Raw genomic sequence first — 17,390 nt, 5'->3', positions numbered from 1 at the left:
AACACCAAGACAAGGAAAAAATATGTAGTAGAATTAAACTTGGTTGTTGCTGTACCCTCGTACCTGTTGGCAGGAGGGTTTGCGTGGCTGACGCAGCTCAGGTTTGCAAATGAGCCCTCTCTGATATCCCCTCGAGGACTCACCAGCACATGAGTGTTCTTTGGAGAGTCTAAAGAAGCGGACAGACAGTCAAAAAAGAAAAAAAAGATGCTATTATTTATAGTGATTACGCAAATTCTCTTTGAGGTTGCGTCAGTAAGGACGTCCAGCATAAAGTTCCAAATCAAACACACAGAGCTAGCCACTGTGACGAACCCTTGTGGCAAGAGAGCAGCTGAAAGAGCTTTTTTTTATTTGATTATTAAACTTAATCTGTGTGGAACAGTATGGAAAAAAACTGTCTGAGCTGAGGTTGTATCACTTCCTGTTCCTTTATCCAGATGACATTTATTTGAGTACTCGCTTCATATCTCACTTAAAATAGAATCGTTGCTTAATCAGTTTAACCCAGACTGCCCTTTGACAGATTTACACAATAAGAAGTAGAATAAAACCCCGACTAGAATAACCATTTACAGAAAATGACACCAATCTATTACTAAACACATGATTTTGATTGGTTTAATTGGGGGAAGATTGTCTCTGTGATATTAATAAAAACATGCAACAAACTTACAAGTGACATTGAGTAGAAGCGCTTTGGAGCGATCCGTTCCCAGTGAGTTACGGGCTACACAGAAATACTCTCCTCTGTCTGTGTATTTGAGGTTGGATAGGTGGAGCTGAGGCCTGAAACTATCTGGGATGCTCCCACTCTCCATGTCTGGAAAACACACAAAGGATTAGTGCAGGCATAAAATTTAAGTGTGGTCATAATCCAAGAAATGTGTTTTCTTTTATAGTACACTGTTTCCAAAACTTCAGTTAGTTTTGATTTTTTATTTCTACAAATTATTCATTATTATGTCTACTTATGTGTAACTGTCATCAACCAGTTAGTCCATCCATCTCAATCAGGTGGATGTGGATATATCACATATAATTTAAATACAATGAACAGAGGTGAGTCCGGCACCTTTGAACCAAGCAAAGCTCTCAACAGGCGGAGCTGCGTCGCTGCTGCAGGTCAGAGTGACGGAGCTGCCCTCTGACACCTCTCCTACTGGAAAGACTGTGATGGAGGTGAAGCGAGGACCATCTGGTGAGCATGAGAGAGAGCAAAGAGGGACAACCCCATTACCAAAAACCTGAGAAGATGAGTAAGTATAACAAAACGAAAACCCTGTATTTAACAGAAAACAGTACAGACAACATATCAAGTGCTGAACTAGTCGAAGTTTATTGAATATGCTCATTGAGAATTTGGTAACAAGAGCATGTGTGCAGTGTATCATATATTTGGGATCTGAGGAGAGCAGTTGTTGTTGTTGTTCTTTTGAATAAAAAGTATTTTCTTGGTTGATTTTGGATTGCAGAAGTACAGCAGTTTAGGAGCAACTCTGTTGTATTTTTGTTCCGTGGAGCTTAAAATGTTTCTACAATTTTTCTACAAATCCATGCTGTACATTTAGAATGTAGTTTGGCATTGTTTCACTGTAATAAGAAAGAAGATTAACGTTAATTTGGTTGGTCAGACCTCAGGATAGTATTTGCAAATGTTCTTTGGAGGGCAATCAGTGTTGGTTTTCAACCTTGTCCCTGAAGGTTCGGATATTTTCTCTGGATACTTGAAGACTATATTGTGGAAATATTTAACTATTTAGCCACACTATATTTTATTCTGCACACAACTGGGTAACCTCATTAGCTATGACATGTTCAACAACAATCATTATATGTAGATTTACATTGTGCACAGCATCCTAATGGGTTTGTACACAATTTAACGTTTATCAGGGCCAATAACATGCATATATGCCCTATATGTGTGAAGTTCAGTAAAATCTGAGAATTTAAATGCTGATCTTTCCAGCAGTTACATTTTCCAGCTATTCCGGGCATATCCTCCTACACGCCTGTGAACATGACATGAAGACATGAACTAGAAGACATGAAAAGCTTTCAGGTTTGGTTAGCTGAGGTTGCTTACGTCCCAGTGCCAGTGAGAGTGACGGAGACTGTACGTTCTGGGGTGGGACTGGTCGACAGGTGTATGCTCCGGCATGCTGCTCGTCAAAGCGGTTAATGATCATCCATTTCTCATAAGAGCCGAGGTTTAGACCATTCCTGTGTGCACAACAGCACATAAAATCTATACTTAACATGGACTGGTTTTTATAAATGCTCAACAGACTGGTTCTGTTCTAGCACTCAAAGCATTTTACGCAACATGCCTCATTCACACTCATTCACTCAAGCACTTTTCTATGCTTAAGTGCTTTCTGTCTAGCATTCACACACCAATGGATGCATTGGACAACAACTTGGGGCTCAGTATCTTGCTCGAGTATACTTTGGCATGCAGACTGGAGCAGCCAGAGATCAAACAACCAGCCTTCCCATTAGCTGATGACCTCCTCTACCTCCTGAGCTACAGCCACCAACAACAAACAAAATACTTCTAACTTTAATAACAGCTGAGAGAGATGTACAGTGTGTACTGTGTACATGCACAATCACGCACCTGTAGAGAGCAAGGCTCCTTCCTGGAGCAGCACATCCTCTGGCCTGGCAGCCCACAAACACGGTCTCTCCGAAGCCGAACATGTTGCCAGGCCTGGCTGGATGCAGCTGGACCTGGAGGTCTGAAACACAGCTGTCAAGACCTTATTACATAATAGCAGTCATGGCAACTTTCATTAGTGTGGACCTACCTGTTACATCCAGAGTGATGGTGTCCGGGGAGGTCCATCTCCCCAGTGGCTGATCTGTCTCAAATCTGAAGTGATACTGACCTGCATCACTCAGCTTTACACCGCGAATCTGGACTGAACAGCTGGAGTAGCTACCCCCAGTATAACTGGAAGATAGATTTATATTAAGACACATTATTTCTTTCGAGTTAAAAGAACTTTCACAACCAAACTTTCACTTTAATGCATCTGTCACGTGCGGGTGGTCCCACCGGGTGCGTCCGCGGTATGACAGGCTGATCTGGTTTGGGTCGGTGTGGTGGGTGAACTCCCTGCGACCCTCAGCAGACACACGGAACCACATGACCCGCTTTACAGTGTGACCTGTGAAGATCATAAAAACAAACAAAAACAAAAACTGCAAATTACGAGGATTTGGCTCCAGGAGGTTTAATCCTTCTTTAAGACTTTACATTTTTATACTATTTCTTACTATCCAGTGTTTATCTGATAATACAGAACCCATCTTCTGTACCTGATGGGTAGTCATATCGACAGGGCAGCGTGACAGTCGTTCCTGCCCATACACAGATCTGCTTCCTAGAAAATGAGACACTCCACCTGCTCTGGATGCCTGCAGGGGGCACAAACAGGTGTAAGACAGAAATATTGAAGAACACAGACACACAGAGTTAAAAGAAAGCCTACAAAAACCACATGTGTATGATTCACCATCTCATCACGTCATCTTATAACACAGGTTCCACAAGGGTCAATGAATACATATTTGGGAAGGAAAAGAATAAATCTCAACAACCCACAAGTTAGAGTGACTCCTCGGAGGGAAAGCTGTCAAACCACAGCTCTCACTGCTCCGTTCAGAGGGACACATAAAAGTGAAGCAGTGTAAATGAGGCTTGATGAGCAGCCATTGTGACTTCCTGTGCTGCTAACAGCCTGCCTCGGCTGACTACGTTGCACAAAAGGCAATCAATACTTATAAATAACCTGAGCGTAAAGGCAAGGACACCTGGCTGCAGAAGCCTTGGCGCACAATACATCTGAAAAAACAATTTTTTTTTTTTTAACTCCTGTCATGTAATTCCCTTTGCATGTGATATACTTTTCAATAAAAATCAGTTTAATCTTTGATAAAAAAACACACATCTAGTAATTAATCTCAAAGGATGCACAAAGGTTTAGTTTACTTCTAGTTTGATGCACAAAATGGAAAGAAAAATGTCATACTTTGATCTCTCTGTAATTTCTCTTACCTGGTAAAGCTGTAAGGATGGTGCCCAGAACTAACGCACCTGCCAACATCTCCGCTGACACGAGCGCTGGAATGTCACCGGAGAAGGAGAAAAACACGGACAGACGGAGCGCTAAAGATCACATCAGTCAAAATATTTAAAAAAATCATCGAGTCAATTAGATCTGAAGTACTCACCTCTCAGAGGGTTTACTTTCACCTTGGCCAGTCAAACACAGAGTTGTGGGATGTTTGCGACCCCTGATAGTGATGGAGGTGATTTTATAGCGGTGAGAGTTGCATGGTGATCTGAATCGGCTGGTGTGAGATGGCAGGAGGAGTGGAAGGGGCAGGAGGAGGAGGAGGAGGAGGAGGAAGAAGACGAGGAAGTATAAGTGTGTTTGAAAAAGTAACCTCAGATTTTTCCTCTGTCTTCAACTTGAAGCATTTTCACTTTTACTCCCATTGCTTTTTTAAGGTCACTCCTCTGGTGACTTACAGTTTCTGTTTTGTGAAAATGTGACATCCTTGTGATCATCTCACTTGGCAATGTGGCAATTATTCTTACTGCAGGTTAAATGTCATTGACCGGTGGTATGTACAAATATGTGGTCAATCAGTTCACAATATAGCTAAACTACAGAAGTGATAAAGAACTACCAAGATCTTTGATTGAAAGTGGTTTAAATATGCGCAAAATTTTGGGCGTACTGACCATTAATTTTTCATATCTGGTCGCAGACTGTTGCTGTAACACATCTCCCTCGATTTTCTGAATTGTTTTTACTTCTCTGTAGTTATAGCACTATGAAAAGGTCTTGAGCTATCACTCATTTTTCTAAATATTTTTTTAGGCAAATGGGTGAAACGTGCAATCATACATGGAAATACAGCATACGAGGCAGAAAAGAGCTTTGCACAACTCTAACAAGCTTGAAAGACAAATATTTGGCATGGTCACCTTTATTACAGGGATAGTTCTTCAGGCTTCTTGAAGGACATCCAAAGCTCTTCTTTGGATGTTGGCTGCCTTTTGGTCTGTCAGTAAAGTTGACGTTAGGACTCTGGGGAGACCAATCCATGATAGTGTCCCACTGTGTTTTTTTCTATCCAGGTATGCTTTTACTCCCCTGGCAGTGTGTTTAGGATCATTGTTAAGCTGAAGAATGAAGCCCTTTCCAATCAGACGCTTTACTGGTGGGTAGAAATGGGAACCAATGTTTCTGTATTTATAATTCCATCAGTTTTGAAAAGATGCCAAACACCACGTTTTAAGGCATTTGACATTTTCATGGATTCAATCAAAGAAATGGGACTAAATGATCTGTTGTTGCAACAAAGTGCCTAAAAATACAATTTAAAATTGGTTCTTTGCTAAGTTGTCTGTCATGTGGCGACAGGGCACTGATTAATCTCTTGAATTAGGTGCCTTTTTATGCTTTATTCACAGGCCAGTGTTAAGTGGTTCAAAAAATAAACAAAAAAAAAAAGCATTCTTCTGAAAATGGTCAGGTATAAGGACTGGACTGAAAATGAGCAGTCAGTGTTCACAGAAAAAATTTGAAAGTCCTTCAGAAAGCCTGGAAAACTACTGTTCAAGATCACTTTATAAGATCACTTTATAAATTAACAGAAAGTCTGTGAAATTAAAAATTCTTTTTATTTTGCTTTCAAAATGCCAGCCAGACTGTCACATGGTACTGCAGTTACAGTGTAAAATGGGTAAAATAAGTTTAATAAGTGTTTACTATGCTTTTTACATGTTGCAATGTTTAAACAACTATGCTTATGTCCTTCTGGGTTAGAAGAGTCAGACTTCTAACCCAGAAGCTTTACTGAACCAGTTTTTATGCCAGTATTACCGTATACCTTTTTCCTTCAGTGGGAACAAAACTGAGATTGGGTCCAAGAGTGGACTCCAGTTGGTTCCAAGTGACATAAATTGTCTATGTACTATCCAATTTGTTGCGACCACTTCACTGTGAGGGCCAACTGCACATACTTTCTTCAAGCACACTAAAAAGCAGTATAATAAGAACAGCTCGTCTGCGGTATCTGCAGCTGTCCGTGTGCGTCAGCAAGGAAGTATAACCTCAGCCTTCACCTCAGTTCCTGCTGTTCCTGCTGGCAAGTGCACTTCAAAGCAATGTACAGAAACAAACGGCTCATTAGTAAAATATTAAGACAGAGTAGAGACTATTTCCAGTTTTTATTTTGGTATCTACCAATCTACCTCTATGGTAAGTTTTGCCAGCTTTATGTTTTGTGTTGAGCAGGTAATCTACCATGAGTTCATCAGCGATTTCTAGAGAAAAGAAGAAGAAGGAGCGCTAATAAGAATAGCGATGAATCTGGTTTATGTGTCTGTATGAGCAACACCTTCCATGGATACATATTTAACCTGTTTGTTGAATAAGATTAATGCAGCATGTTGATCCTGCAGAATTACTGATCTAATTGACTGCAGTGTAAACAACACTGACATTGTCACCAACTGGTGCAAACTAGGACCATCCTGATTGACTGATGCGCATGCACGGTTCATTTATGAAACAAGACCAGGCCTCTTGGCGTACATTAATATACATTAGTCAAGTAGACATTGACTCAGCAGCCCAGATGTCCTCTCATCCACTGCTCTAATTGACAATTGCTGGCACTGAAATCTACCCACAACCAGACGTGGGGAGGTACGAGACCTCTCAGTCAACTGTGTCCACTTAGGCTGATGAGTCTAAATGACTTTAACATCCTAGCCTGCCACAGCTTGGCCAATAGATGTCAGTTTAGCGTCACGGCTCGGCCAATTGGCTACTTACCCCAGCTTTGACCAAGGAGTAATGATGATGTACAGTTTAACATTTAAGTCAATCTTCATTCATGGGCATAGAGTAGAATAAAGTGGGGGGGGGGTTAAGTTCAAAGTTTCAGAGATGATATTGATCACCATCTGGAAATGAAGCTTGATATTTTGCTTTCTAGCCAGCTGATCATGAAAAAGATGGAGGCTGGGCAACAAAGGGAATGCTGTCCGATTATATCCGATTTATACGCTGCAAGATTTCAGCATCTGCAGGTCTAGCTTTGGTTGGGCTTCACTAAAAAATGAGAATAGTTGTCGTTTATTAATACAAATATATTGGTGGAGTGTTAGGTTAATAGATAACACTCCATATGTTCCCAGTTTGGGCTCCTAAGAAGACCATTTTGTTCAAGGGATCTGCATTAAGTTTAGTGGGAAAGCTTAACTTTAAAAAGCAGCTTTAATCAGGAACAGAATGTCTCTGGTTGGGAAAGTTACCTTGAGAACATAATGAAAATCTTCAGGATATGAGGTTAAATGAACAGTATACTCCAGTTCACAGATTGCTTGGTTGGATTATGAGTCGGACCCCGCTCTAGTGAGCCTCCACATGACAAGAAGTCTCGTATGATTTAATGATCCTGGATCCCAGCATAAAAAAGTCATTTTGGTCGCTGGCTGAAAAGTTTTTAGAACCTACACTGATTTTTTTCCTCTCCCCTCCAAATACTGTCTGTATTATGTTGAGTAAGAAGATTGGTGGGCTTTGAGCTTAACCTGTAACCACAGAATGACTTCAAAAGGATCACGGCACACTAATAGGTCAAAGCCTGATGTAATCTTAATCGAAAACAGAGGGGACTAAATGAATGAAGAGAAACAGATGGATGGAGCTAGATTAAGTGTGACTGACCACAAACAGAGAGAGAAAGAGGGCAAGAAAGGGAGGAATGAGAAAATTTAAAGGGAAGGTAGTAGAGGAAGGGGGGATAAAGACAAAGACATAAGGAGAGAAGGAAGTAAAGAAATAAAGGACAGACAGAAGATGGAGCTTAGAGAGGCAGAGAAAGCTGAGCAGAATATAAAAGAGAAAAGGGGGGACAAGGCTGAAAAGTAGAAAAGTGTTACATTTGTCAGAGAAATGGAAAAGAGTGTGAGCGGGAGCAACAGACAAATGCATGACAGCGTATCCTGCCCTGACGGTAGGGAAGATATCCATCCGCTGACCGCAGCCTCCAGGCCAGATGAAGTGTGACCGTCTGGTGGTCAGACTGGACCTGAAGATTTTCCGCTGTTGCAAAACACTTCCTGCCTGCTGTGTTCATGTAATGTGACCGCTCACAGTTTGCTCCCCTGCCATACTTTAAGTTGTCCAATATGTTATTTCTATGTTTTTCCTTATGCCCACAGATTAGACTCTTGGCTCTCCAGGCCCTCCAGCCTTGGACGAACTCCACATAAGCAAATAATCATTCGACTGTCCAACATGTGTTAGTCTTCATATTGAGTGGCGCTCTCCGCAGGGGAAGTCAGGGCAAGATGATCAGAGCTGCAATCATATCTGACAAGGTGATATGTTGTTCCTGCGCTGTCTTTTAGGAGCTCTAAGCGATGACTTGATGAGCAGGATTTCAGCCAAGAGAATCACTGAATCGATGGGGAATTAAAGAAAAGAACAAAAGAGAAGCAGAAAAGCTTTTCTCCTTAGCCCACCTCATTCATGTTATCAATAAAACACACATAATTTAGTCATTCACACACTTGACTTTTAACACAAAAAAAGGAAGAAGCCAATCCAAACACTTGGTGATTTCTTAAAACTCCTAAATCTTTGAAACTTATTGAAGGCCTATTAAATTTACCCTGGTTTTGCTCATTCCTGTCCCATTCACAAACTCTGCTGTGGGGTCGGATTTCTGTTCCATGTCTGCCAGAGACCTGTCTGTGGCTGCTGTGGTATTCCACGCTGAATGAGTCATGTCTGGTGGTTATTATGGGCAGGCGTTTGGTCCCCCTCCCCTCCCGGCTCTCGCCCCGTCTAGTGGCAGCAGACAAAATTACATCTTCTTTTGAGCCTTGTCCAACCAAGCTGACTAAGATCAGGTTTTCATTTGACCAGACTAGATGAGTTAAGTGCACATTTTTGGTTAGTGGCATAAGAATAAATTGTTGTTTTAACTTCATGTTGAGGCGATTGTGTGCAGAAAGCTGATCAAGGATGGTAAAGGCAATTTGAAGCTGAATAGAGGTGGTGATCAGTATCACGGTGAGCATTTTGGAATGTTTTTGGGGCCCAAACCAAGGGGAACAGTTACTTAAACCTGTTAATGAAAAACTGAAAGCAGGCACAATGTCTGTACTGTCTATAACAGCTTCACAAAAAGTGCTAACACATCACGGAAGTAGGAAGCTCCGTCCCTATCGTGAAGATTTCAGACAAATTAAACATGACTTTTTGGTTTTTGGCCTGTGGCCTCTGAAATAAGTCTGAACCACTCGTGCCCTTGAAATTCAGCATGAATATTTCCAGCCTGATGATGCCTTGGAAACAGCAACATGTTGCAATGTGCTGCTTGTTTGTGTTTATTAGTGAGAGAGAGCTGCAAGCTTGCTGTTTCCCCATTTTCAGCAAACTAGTTGCCAGAGTTGGGAAGTAACGAAGAACAAATACTTTGTTACTGTACTTAAGTAGAATTTTCAGGTATCTGTATTTTACTTGAGTACCTTTTTTTGACAACTTTTTACTTTTATTCCCTACTTTTTAACACAAATATTTGTACTTTCTACTCCTTACATTTTCAAAACAGGTTCATTACTTTTGGTTTAACATATTTAAGGTGAGTTAATTCGTCACTGTGAGCCTTTAAATATCAAATTGATTTAAACCTAAACAGTAACAAATGAAAGGTAGTCCTGTTCATGTATTAATCACCAGGGTATGCTGCATAAAAATAGGTGATGTGTGCCACAGTCAGGAGTTAAAGTGGGCTGGCATTTTGTGTATCTGGCACAACAAGTGCTGGACACACCTTTACCCTCAGACCTGCCTTAATTCTTCACGGCATAGACTCAACAAGGAGCTGGAAATATTTCTCAGCTTCATATGATAGTGTCACATAAATGCTGCAGATTTGTCGGCTGTACAATCTCCTGTTCCACCACATCCCAAAGATGCTCTGTTGGACTGAGATCTGGTGACTGTGGAGGCCATCTGAGTACAGGGAACACATTGTCAAGAAATCAGTTTAAGGTGACGTGAGTTTTGTGACATGGTCCATTATCCTGCTGCTCAATTGGTACTAAGGAGCCAATGTGTGCCAAGAAATCCACGCTTTCATGTTATGTACACCAAATTCTGACCATCCATACATGCATAATAAATATTAAGATAATAACTAAGATAGATAATCCATCCATTCATTCACATCCATTTCTCCAGTACAGGGTGGCGGGAAGGCTGGACCCTATCCCAGCTACCATAGGACGAGAGGTGGGGTCCACCTTGGACAAGTCGCGAGCCTGTCGCTGCACTAACACAGACAACCATTGCTTTCAGTTGTCGTTGAGCAGGGTATGTTATCATGCAAGCACAGTTTTATTTACTTTGGGTTTTTTGATGATTGTTTTGTGTATATTTATTGTAAATTTAGTGACTGTCATGTATAGTGTACATTTTGTATAACGTGTACAGCACTTTGGTCAACTAAAGTCGTTTTAGATGTGCAATAGAAATAAACTTTGACTTGACTTCCTGTTGCCTTCTCATCAGCTTGAAGAGTCTGTGACTTCTGAGATTTTTACCCAGGGAACTGCTGCACACTGGATATTTTCTATTTTTCAGACCTTTCTCTGTAAACCATAGAGATGGTTGTGTGGGAAAATCCCAGCAGATCGGCAGTTTCTGAACCACTCAGACCAGCCTGTCTGGCACCAACAACCATGCCATCATCAAAGTCACTTAAATCCCCTTCCAACATGATTCAGGACCTTGGTTTGAACTTCAGCAGGTCAAGTGATTGGCTGACTGGATATTTGCGTTAACGAACAGCTGCACAGGTGTACCTAATAAAGTGGCAGCTGACTGTAGTTCCCAAGATATCCTTTAATACAGCAGCCATTTTTAACCATAGCTCAATACCACGAGAGAGGTAGTTAGCTTTCTACATTCATATTACACAATCCAGGTTTTTGCTAATTGTTTGCATGTGGCTGGTCAGTGTGTTGGTCAGTTCCAGGCAACTCAGAAAATTCATTCGGCTGTTTTGATGGAAACACTTTGTGCAGCTTAAAGTGGTTCTGAAAATCCAGGGTTCGCTGTGGGAGGAAGAGAAAGGCACACCTTGTTCACTTCTACTATCCAGATATTCCCAGCTGGGAATCTTGATCCAAGACAGCAGTGGCACAAATTTTCTGCTGCGAGCCAAACGTCTCTCCGTCTGTCTCCCTGCACTTTCTTTCATTTGAATTCAGAATAAAAGCCATTTCCTGGTTGAGCTTGAGTGAAACGTGTGCGTCTCCTGCGTGTGAGAGCGAGGCAGTGTGTGGGAGTGCATATGTGTGTGTGCCTGTGATAGTTTTACCATGTGCAGAGTCCCTGCATGAGGCTGAATGAAGTCGGATGTGAAGGAACCTGTCAGATCTGGGCTACCGTCGGAAACACTCCTTCTGCTATTACCTCCTCCTCTTCCTCTTCCTCCTGATTGAAGACTGGACAGGAAAACTCTGCTATGCATGCTGCCAGGAACTTTGTCTTTATAATGTGTATGCATACAATACATTTGCATGCTGCACATGACTTGAAAAATGTTAAAAACTGTTGTTAGAACATTTTAGTTTTCTCTTGTTGTTGTCAGTTTGTATGTTACTACCAAATATTTTGATACCAATGAATCTAAAAAATAATATGTATATTATATAGACTCCATAGTTTGGGGTTAGTCCAGAGGGGGAGTCATCAGATTTGTCCAGTGTTCAGTCCCACCCTGGCAGCCCTTCGGCTACGCCCCTGGTTTCACATCTTCCACATGGAACAATCTCAGTCCAGGACTTTCCTTCAATCCCAACCCCAATCCTAACTTTAACCTAAACCCTATAATTAGCTTTTCGGAGGGAAAACTGTCCGCACAAGTCATTTTCTGGTAATTGACTGCAAGTAGAGTTTAAATGGTCACAGGCACATACGCATGCAGCGTGTGCACACAGTCACTCCTATAAACAGTGGTCGTGTGCAGCTGCGGCGTTTGTGATAATGAGACAATCCTTGGAGGGGCTCATCTGGACCAAGTTATATCATCGCCCTGGAAACAGTCCACAGCTCTAAAATAGGAGTGTTTGCTCCCAGTCAGCTGCAGCATGATGTCATCCAATATAATTCAAACAATCAAGGAAAAAAAAGGGATATCTGATGACATGTGAATGTGCAAAGAACGGTGGTTTCCTTAAATAAGGAGATTTTTGTGGTGCAGACTAATTTCGAGCTCTGTCTGCAGCTGATGTTTGCCTAAACAGAGACGTGCCATAAACAGAAAAACATGTTGCTTTAACCGGAGCACCTGTCCCTTATTATTCGAAACAGAAAATATGCAAACCATGTGAACTGTCAATATATTTGATACATGTAAAAAACTAAAGATTTTATACAGTGCTAATGAAAAAAAGCACCTCAGTCTGCTGTTTCACAGGTTCTTCCAGGTGTTTCACTTTTCTAATGAGTTTCACTGAACTACTGACTTCATAGCAATCACTGGGTGTCCCCCTGCTGTGGCTTGTATTACTAACCCCACATCTGGATGAGGGAGTTTTACAGTACATTCACAGCTTTACAGTAGAACCATATGCAGGCAAAATACATATAATAGCACACATCACTTGAAGAAAAACAAAACAAAACACAATGTTCAAAATAGACCATCATTTTAGGTTACGTGTTCTTTTTTCCCTCCTTCTGGTCAGAGGAATGAGGCTGTCCTGTACTGACCCATTAACTCCCTGAATCTATATGAACGCGAGCATGACCGTGTCACTCTCGCCTTAAAAGAGCTTCGGATTGGTCGAGTCTGGTCTGTTTTACCGAGCAATAGCTTTATTAAAGGCTGCGTTTGTGCGTGTCAGTATGTGTGTGTGTGGTTTACTAGAGGGCTGTGGTGGTTCTCAGGGGACAGCCCACTCCAGCTGCTCCTTTACAAGACTCTAACATCAAACACACACACGTACACACACACACACACGCACACTTAACACAAGGGCTCGACTTCACACATCTTTCCCTTCCACCGTCAGCCTCCTTTAACAAGTTCATCACATGAACGCTTCTCATTTCTTCCATTCCTGACATGCCACTGACCTTCTCTCTCTCACGCCCTGTGACATGAAATAGAAATATATATATATAATATATAAATGTGTTCCCTTTTTTCTCTTTAATATGTTGTGTACGCAGTGCAGTTTTCTATTGTTTATAATGGGATAACTCACGTGATAATCACCTGCAATTAAACAAGAGTTGTCAACGCGCTGCTGCTTTTGAGCTTTTGAGCAACATTAAAATGTCTTTAAATATGACCTCAAGAGGTGTAGCACCACAGGTGACCATGATCTCTGATCCGCCTGGAGCACAACGTGCAGAAAGGTTCTCTTCAACCCCTGCCACCCAATAACTTCAGTGTCACTTTTAAAGAGGGATTATTTTTCGCTCTCCAAGGTCTGATGGGTGAAAGCTGCTTGACTGCTGCAACACAGTAGAACTGTCATAAAATGTAGTATGAAGTATGAAATGTTTGTACTTGACCTGCCATAAAACTCCCTTTGCACTTTATATTTATTTTCATCACACCTCTGCATTAACTTTTCAAAAGCAGAACTTTGGAGGAAGTCTGCAAAGTGGTCCTGAGTACATTTATGTAGTCAGAAAATACCTATACTCTCAAATATTTTCCAATATTTGAGAGTATAGGTTTGCGCGGTGGGGTTGGAGCCTCGGTACTGACTGTGTGAGAGGCAGGGTGCACCCTGGAAGAACTCCCAGCATATCATGGGAGTAACGCAGGAATATAGAAAAACCTCACAATGAAAAATTTCTGTTGCAGTGCAATAGTGAAAACTACTTCTAGTGTGTTTTTTCAACATATTTTATTCAGCTGTTTTATTTGCCGTAAGTCACCACAGGGCACTTTACATTGTGAAGTAAAGACCTTAGATAGAAAGAAACTCAGCAGCACCCAAGAAAGAGACAAAACAAGACCACAGGGAGACAACATGCAAAATAACAATACCTGGAAGGCAAGTAAGGTCAGTAACTGGAGCTCCAGAACCAGAGACGCCTGGGAGAAGGCAAAGGGAGAAAGAGGACAAACAGGAGAGAGGCACAAAATACAAGGGAGAGAGAGGACAAAGGGGTAATGACACACAGTATTGGGATATAAATAAAGGAGAGTGAAAAATGGAAAAACAACAACAAAAAAAACCAAAATTGCAAACTGCCACCTAGAATATGCTCTTGAAAAAGCGTAAGTATAATAAGCTAAAGTTTCAGGCTATAACGTTTTGGTCATTTGATTGTGTTCTCAAGCACTTGTTAATTATTCTTGTTCACTCACATGTTTTGTCTTCTATGTGCTTACACACCACTCTGCATTTAATCACTGGTAATGAATAATCTCTGGCTCTGTTTCACAGCATGTTTTGTCTGTTTGGTTGCCCCTCCCTGAGGGTTCTTCCTGTTAAATGGGAGTTTCTCCATCCCACTCTCGCCAAGTACTTGATTATTGGGGTTTTTGCTGTATGATTGTAGGGTTTTTACCTTACAGTATAAAGTGCCTTCAGGCGACTGCTGATGTGATTTGGTGCTATATAAATAAAACTGAAATGAATTGAATTTATTTTTCTTGGTGGTTGTTGTTCTTTCTGAGAAACTACAAAACCTGCCAAAAATAAATTAATCTCAAAACCTCAAGTAAGCAGATCCTGTTTCTCATTTTAAACAATGCTAAATAAATGTTTCTGTGTTTATGTCTGTGTTTCTCCCAGTACCTCTCAAAGCTCACTCACGGATTTCACACTCAGTAGCAAGTTGCTGCTGATAGGCTCTTAGCTAGTCCATACCCCTTTCTCTCTTTCTCTCTGTTGCGCTCCAAGCTCCCCTTTCTTTGTCCCCCCTTTCTCTCGCTCTCTTAGTGATGTGAGCTCCCTGGCATTTGAGGCAGCCAGTCATTACACCATGGAACTTATTGTAGCCAACCAGAGCTTCAAGAGTTTGGAAAACCAATGTGTAATGTTTTATTTATTATTACCTTTTAGTTACCACTCATTTATTACAAAGAATCCTGTTAGCATAAATGATTTGTTTCATAAAGAGACTTGATTAAAGGTTTAGAGAGGTTTTAGTTTATACCAGTGATAGCTGCCCAACTCTTCCATTCAAGTGTGGCACTGGAAATGATTGAAGTGAACCAGCAGAGCCGACTAAGCTCATATAACCAGTGAGGGAAAACGCACACAGCCCAGGAAAAAGAAAAAAAAGAGGGGGGACGGCAGAGATGGTGGCACATGGGAGGGGAAGAAAAAGTGGGTGAGAAAGTGACTGAGAGACATTTAGAGAAAGTTAAAAATACAGAGAGAGAGAGCTGAGGTGGTGAGTGAGTCAGGTGGTCAAATCGTTCCTGCCACCTCATTAGTGGCGATGACATCACAGCTGATTCCTCTTCTGGTCCGCTACTACTGCTCCGCCACTCCTCTGTTAACAGAGCTGCTACTGGCCAGTCTTTAACGGCAGAGTCTGGGGAGCCGCTTTTATGTCGTCAATAACTCAGAGAAAGTAGAAAAGGAGGCTGGATCCACCGTGATTGGTGAAGCCGAGTTTTTTTTTAGCCGGGATTTGATTTTTTAATGTTAGATTTATTCCCCGTCATGAAAACGCTGCAGAGCAGCTGCAGCTGTCTGTATTCAACTGATTTAGTTGAAGCAGAGTCTTTAACGGTTTCTCCTGAGGATATGGCTCACATTAATGCCTATAGAGAGATTTCAAAGACGTTTATGTAGCAACAAAGCAAATATCTCACAGGTGAGCAGCAGTGCTTCCAAACTGGGTTTCAGACAAACCCTCTACTTTTGTGTGTGTGTGATTGTGCTCATTTTCTGCATCCAGCATTAACTCAACAAGAAATAAATGCAGCAGGCCTTTGATTTACACTGGAACAAAATGCGTGTGATTGTGGGTTAAAGTTTGTGTATAATCAGCTGGGTAATTTTGTGTAATTTGTTGTAAGATACACAGAAAAAATCAGCTTGAAATATTCAGGATTTATTAGTCCTGAAGATTTAATCGGTAAGAGCCGATGTTGGCTCCGCCCACCTGGAATTGACCTGTTTGGAATTGACACACAAGTCATGTGTTGGCCACCTCTACTCCATGTCTTTCTTTTGAAGATAAGGAACAACGTGTTTCAGTCTTGTTTGCCTGATGCTGAGTGGGGTCGCCTTCTCTATGCAGCCAAGGCTGCTTTGCCAGTTCAGTTTTATTTCCAGCATCACTTTGCACTTTTTTATTAAAGGTTAGCCTTAATGGCTGTTTAAGTCTCCTGTGTCTTTATTCATTTACTTAAGGAGGGTTACTTAAGTGTTGACTTGATTTTAAACTTTATCAGAGATGTCCAGCACCTATTACAGAGCCAGTTGTGCACTGTAACAAGCGACTTCAGTTGTGTCGCTCATTCTTTGCTTGCATGTGCTTTCCATTTCCACTGATTGTAGTTTGCAGTGGCAGGAAGCCATTTTAAAGTGCCATTTGGCTGTCTTTTAGGGAAACCTTTGTTGTGTGGAGGAGAACCAGAAGATTGTTTGGGTGCAAGTCTCAATGTGGCAATAAGAACTTTTAACCTCATGCCAGTCTGGTTACAGGCTCCTCAGAGATATAACTGTCTCTGGGCTCCTGCACCAGCTTTGATTTTGATTGTCTCCTTGGCAGGACTACACCGCGTTCAGTGGAGCTGCTCTGCTGTGATGAGTCCTTGAAGTCCGTCTGAGCATTTCCCTTGTGTGTCTGTGACGCGCACTGGATCTCCTCATATGTCAGACTTTGGGGAAGAAAATGGAGTCATGGGGAGCCAGATCTGGTACTTAGGTTGAAAGAAATTGTGCTGATGTGGCAAAAAAATTCTGGCACAATGGCACACATCACTGCAATGGTTATTTCTGCCAAATGCTTTCCCACATCAGGATGTAACAGCTGTGCTCGATAGTCTGACCTTTGTGGATTAATTCACAGTCCATAATGAATTTAAAAAATTAAAAAACCAAATAGAAGCAACCCTACAACAAGCCCTCACTTAGATTCCTGACATGTTGACTTTGGGCTTGGGCATTGAAGTTTAATGTTAAAATGCAGTCCAATGCAGTGGTTTGCAGTGACTTTTACTGAAAGGTAAGCAGAGTTGCCATCCTAGAAATCAGTGTTACATGGATTATTGCTGCATGTGTTTAAGGTTGAGATCATTGTAAATATATTCTGTTTAATTACAAGGATTATATTATAGAAAATCAGGCTTGT

The 17,390-nt window shown here is 41.4% G+C and overlaps 1 protein-coding gene across 1 annotated transcript in view; it reads right to left on the bottom strand.

The window, feature by feature from the left end:
• The window catches only part of si:dkey-33i11.1 (B-cell receptor CD22), a 28,019-nt gene that overhangs the window by 5,139 nt on the left and 5,490 nt on the right, over positions 1 to 17,390 (bottom strand). The window contains exons 2-11 of the mRNA XM_025911175.1: positions 4,243 to 4,362; positions 4,067 to 4,132; positions 3,328 to 3,426; positions 3,065 to 3,176; positions 2,814 to 2,959; positions 2,624 to 2,744; positions 2,090 to 2,226; positions 1,076 to 1,198; positions 677 to 823; positions 64 to 169 (exon numbers count right to left, since the gene is read on the bottom strand). Coding sequence (XP_025766960.1) covers positions 64 to 169; positions 677 to 823; positions 1,076 to 1,198; positions 2,090 to 2,226; positions 2,624 to 2,744; positions 2,814 to 2,959; positions 3,065 to 3,176; positions 3,328 to 3,426; positions 4,067 to 4,115 — 1,040 coding nt within the window. The 5' untranslated portion in view covers positions 4,116 to 4,132; positions 4,243 to 4,362. The remainder of the gene's footprint in view (positions 1 to 63; positions 170 to 676; positions 824 to 1,075; positions 1,199 to 2,089; positions 2,227 to 2,623; positions 2,745 to 2,813; positions 2,960 to 3,064; positions 3,177 to 3,327; positions 3,427 to 4,066; positions 4,133 to 4,242; positions 4,363 to 17,390) is intronic.

Source organism: Oreochromis niloticus, linkage group LG11 (genome assembly GCF_001858045.2).
Source record: "Oreochromis niloticus isolate F11D_XX linkage group LG11, O_niloticus_UMD_NMBU, whole genome shotgun sequence".
NCBI lineage: Eukaryota > Metazoa > Chordata > Actinopteri > Cichliformes > Cichlidae > Oreochromis > Oreochromis niloticus.
The sequence above is the reverse complement of the archived record's forward strand: the minus strand, read 5'-3'. Positions and strand labels throughout refer to the sequence as shown.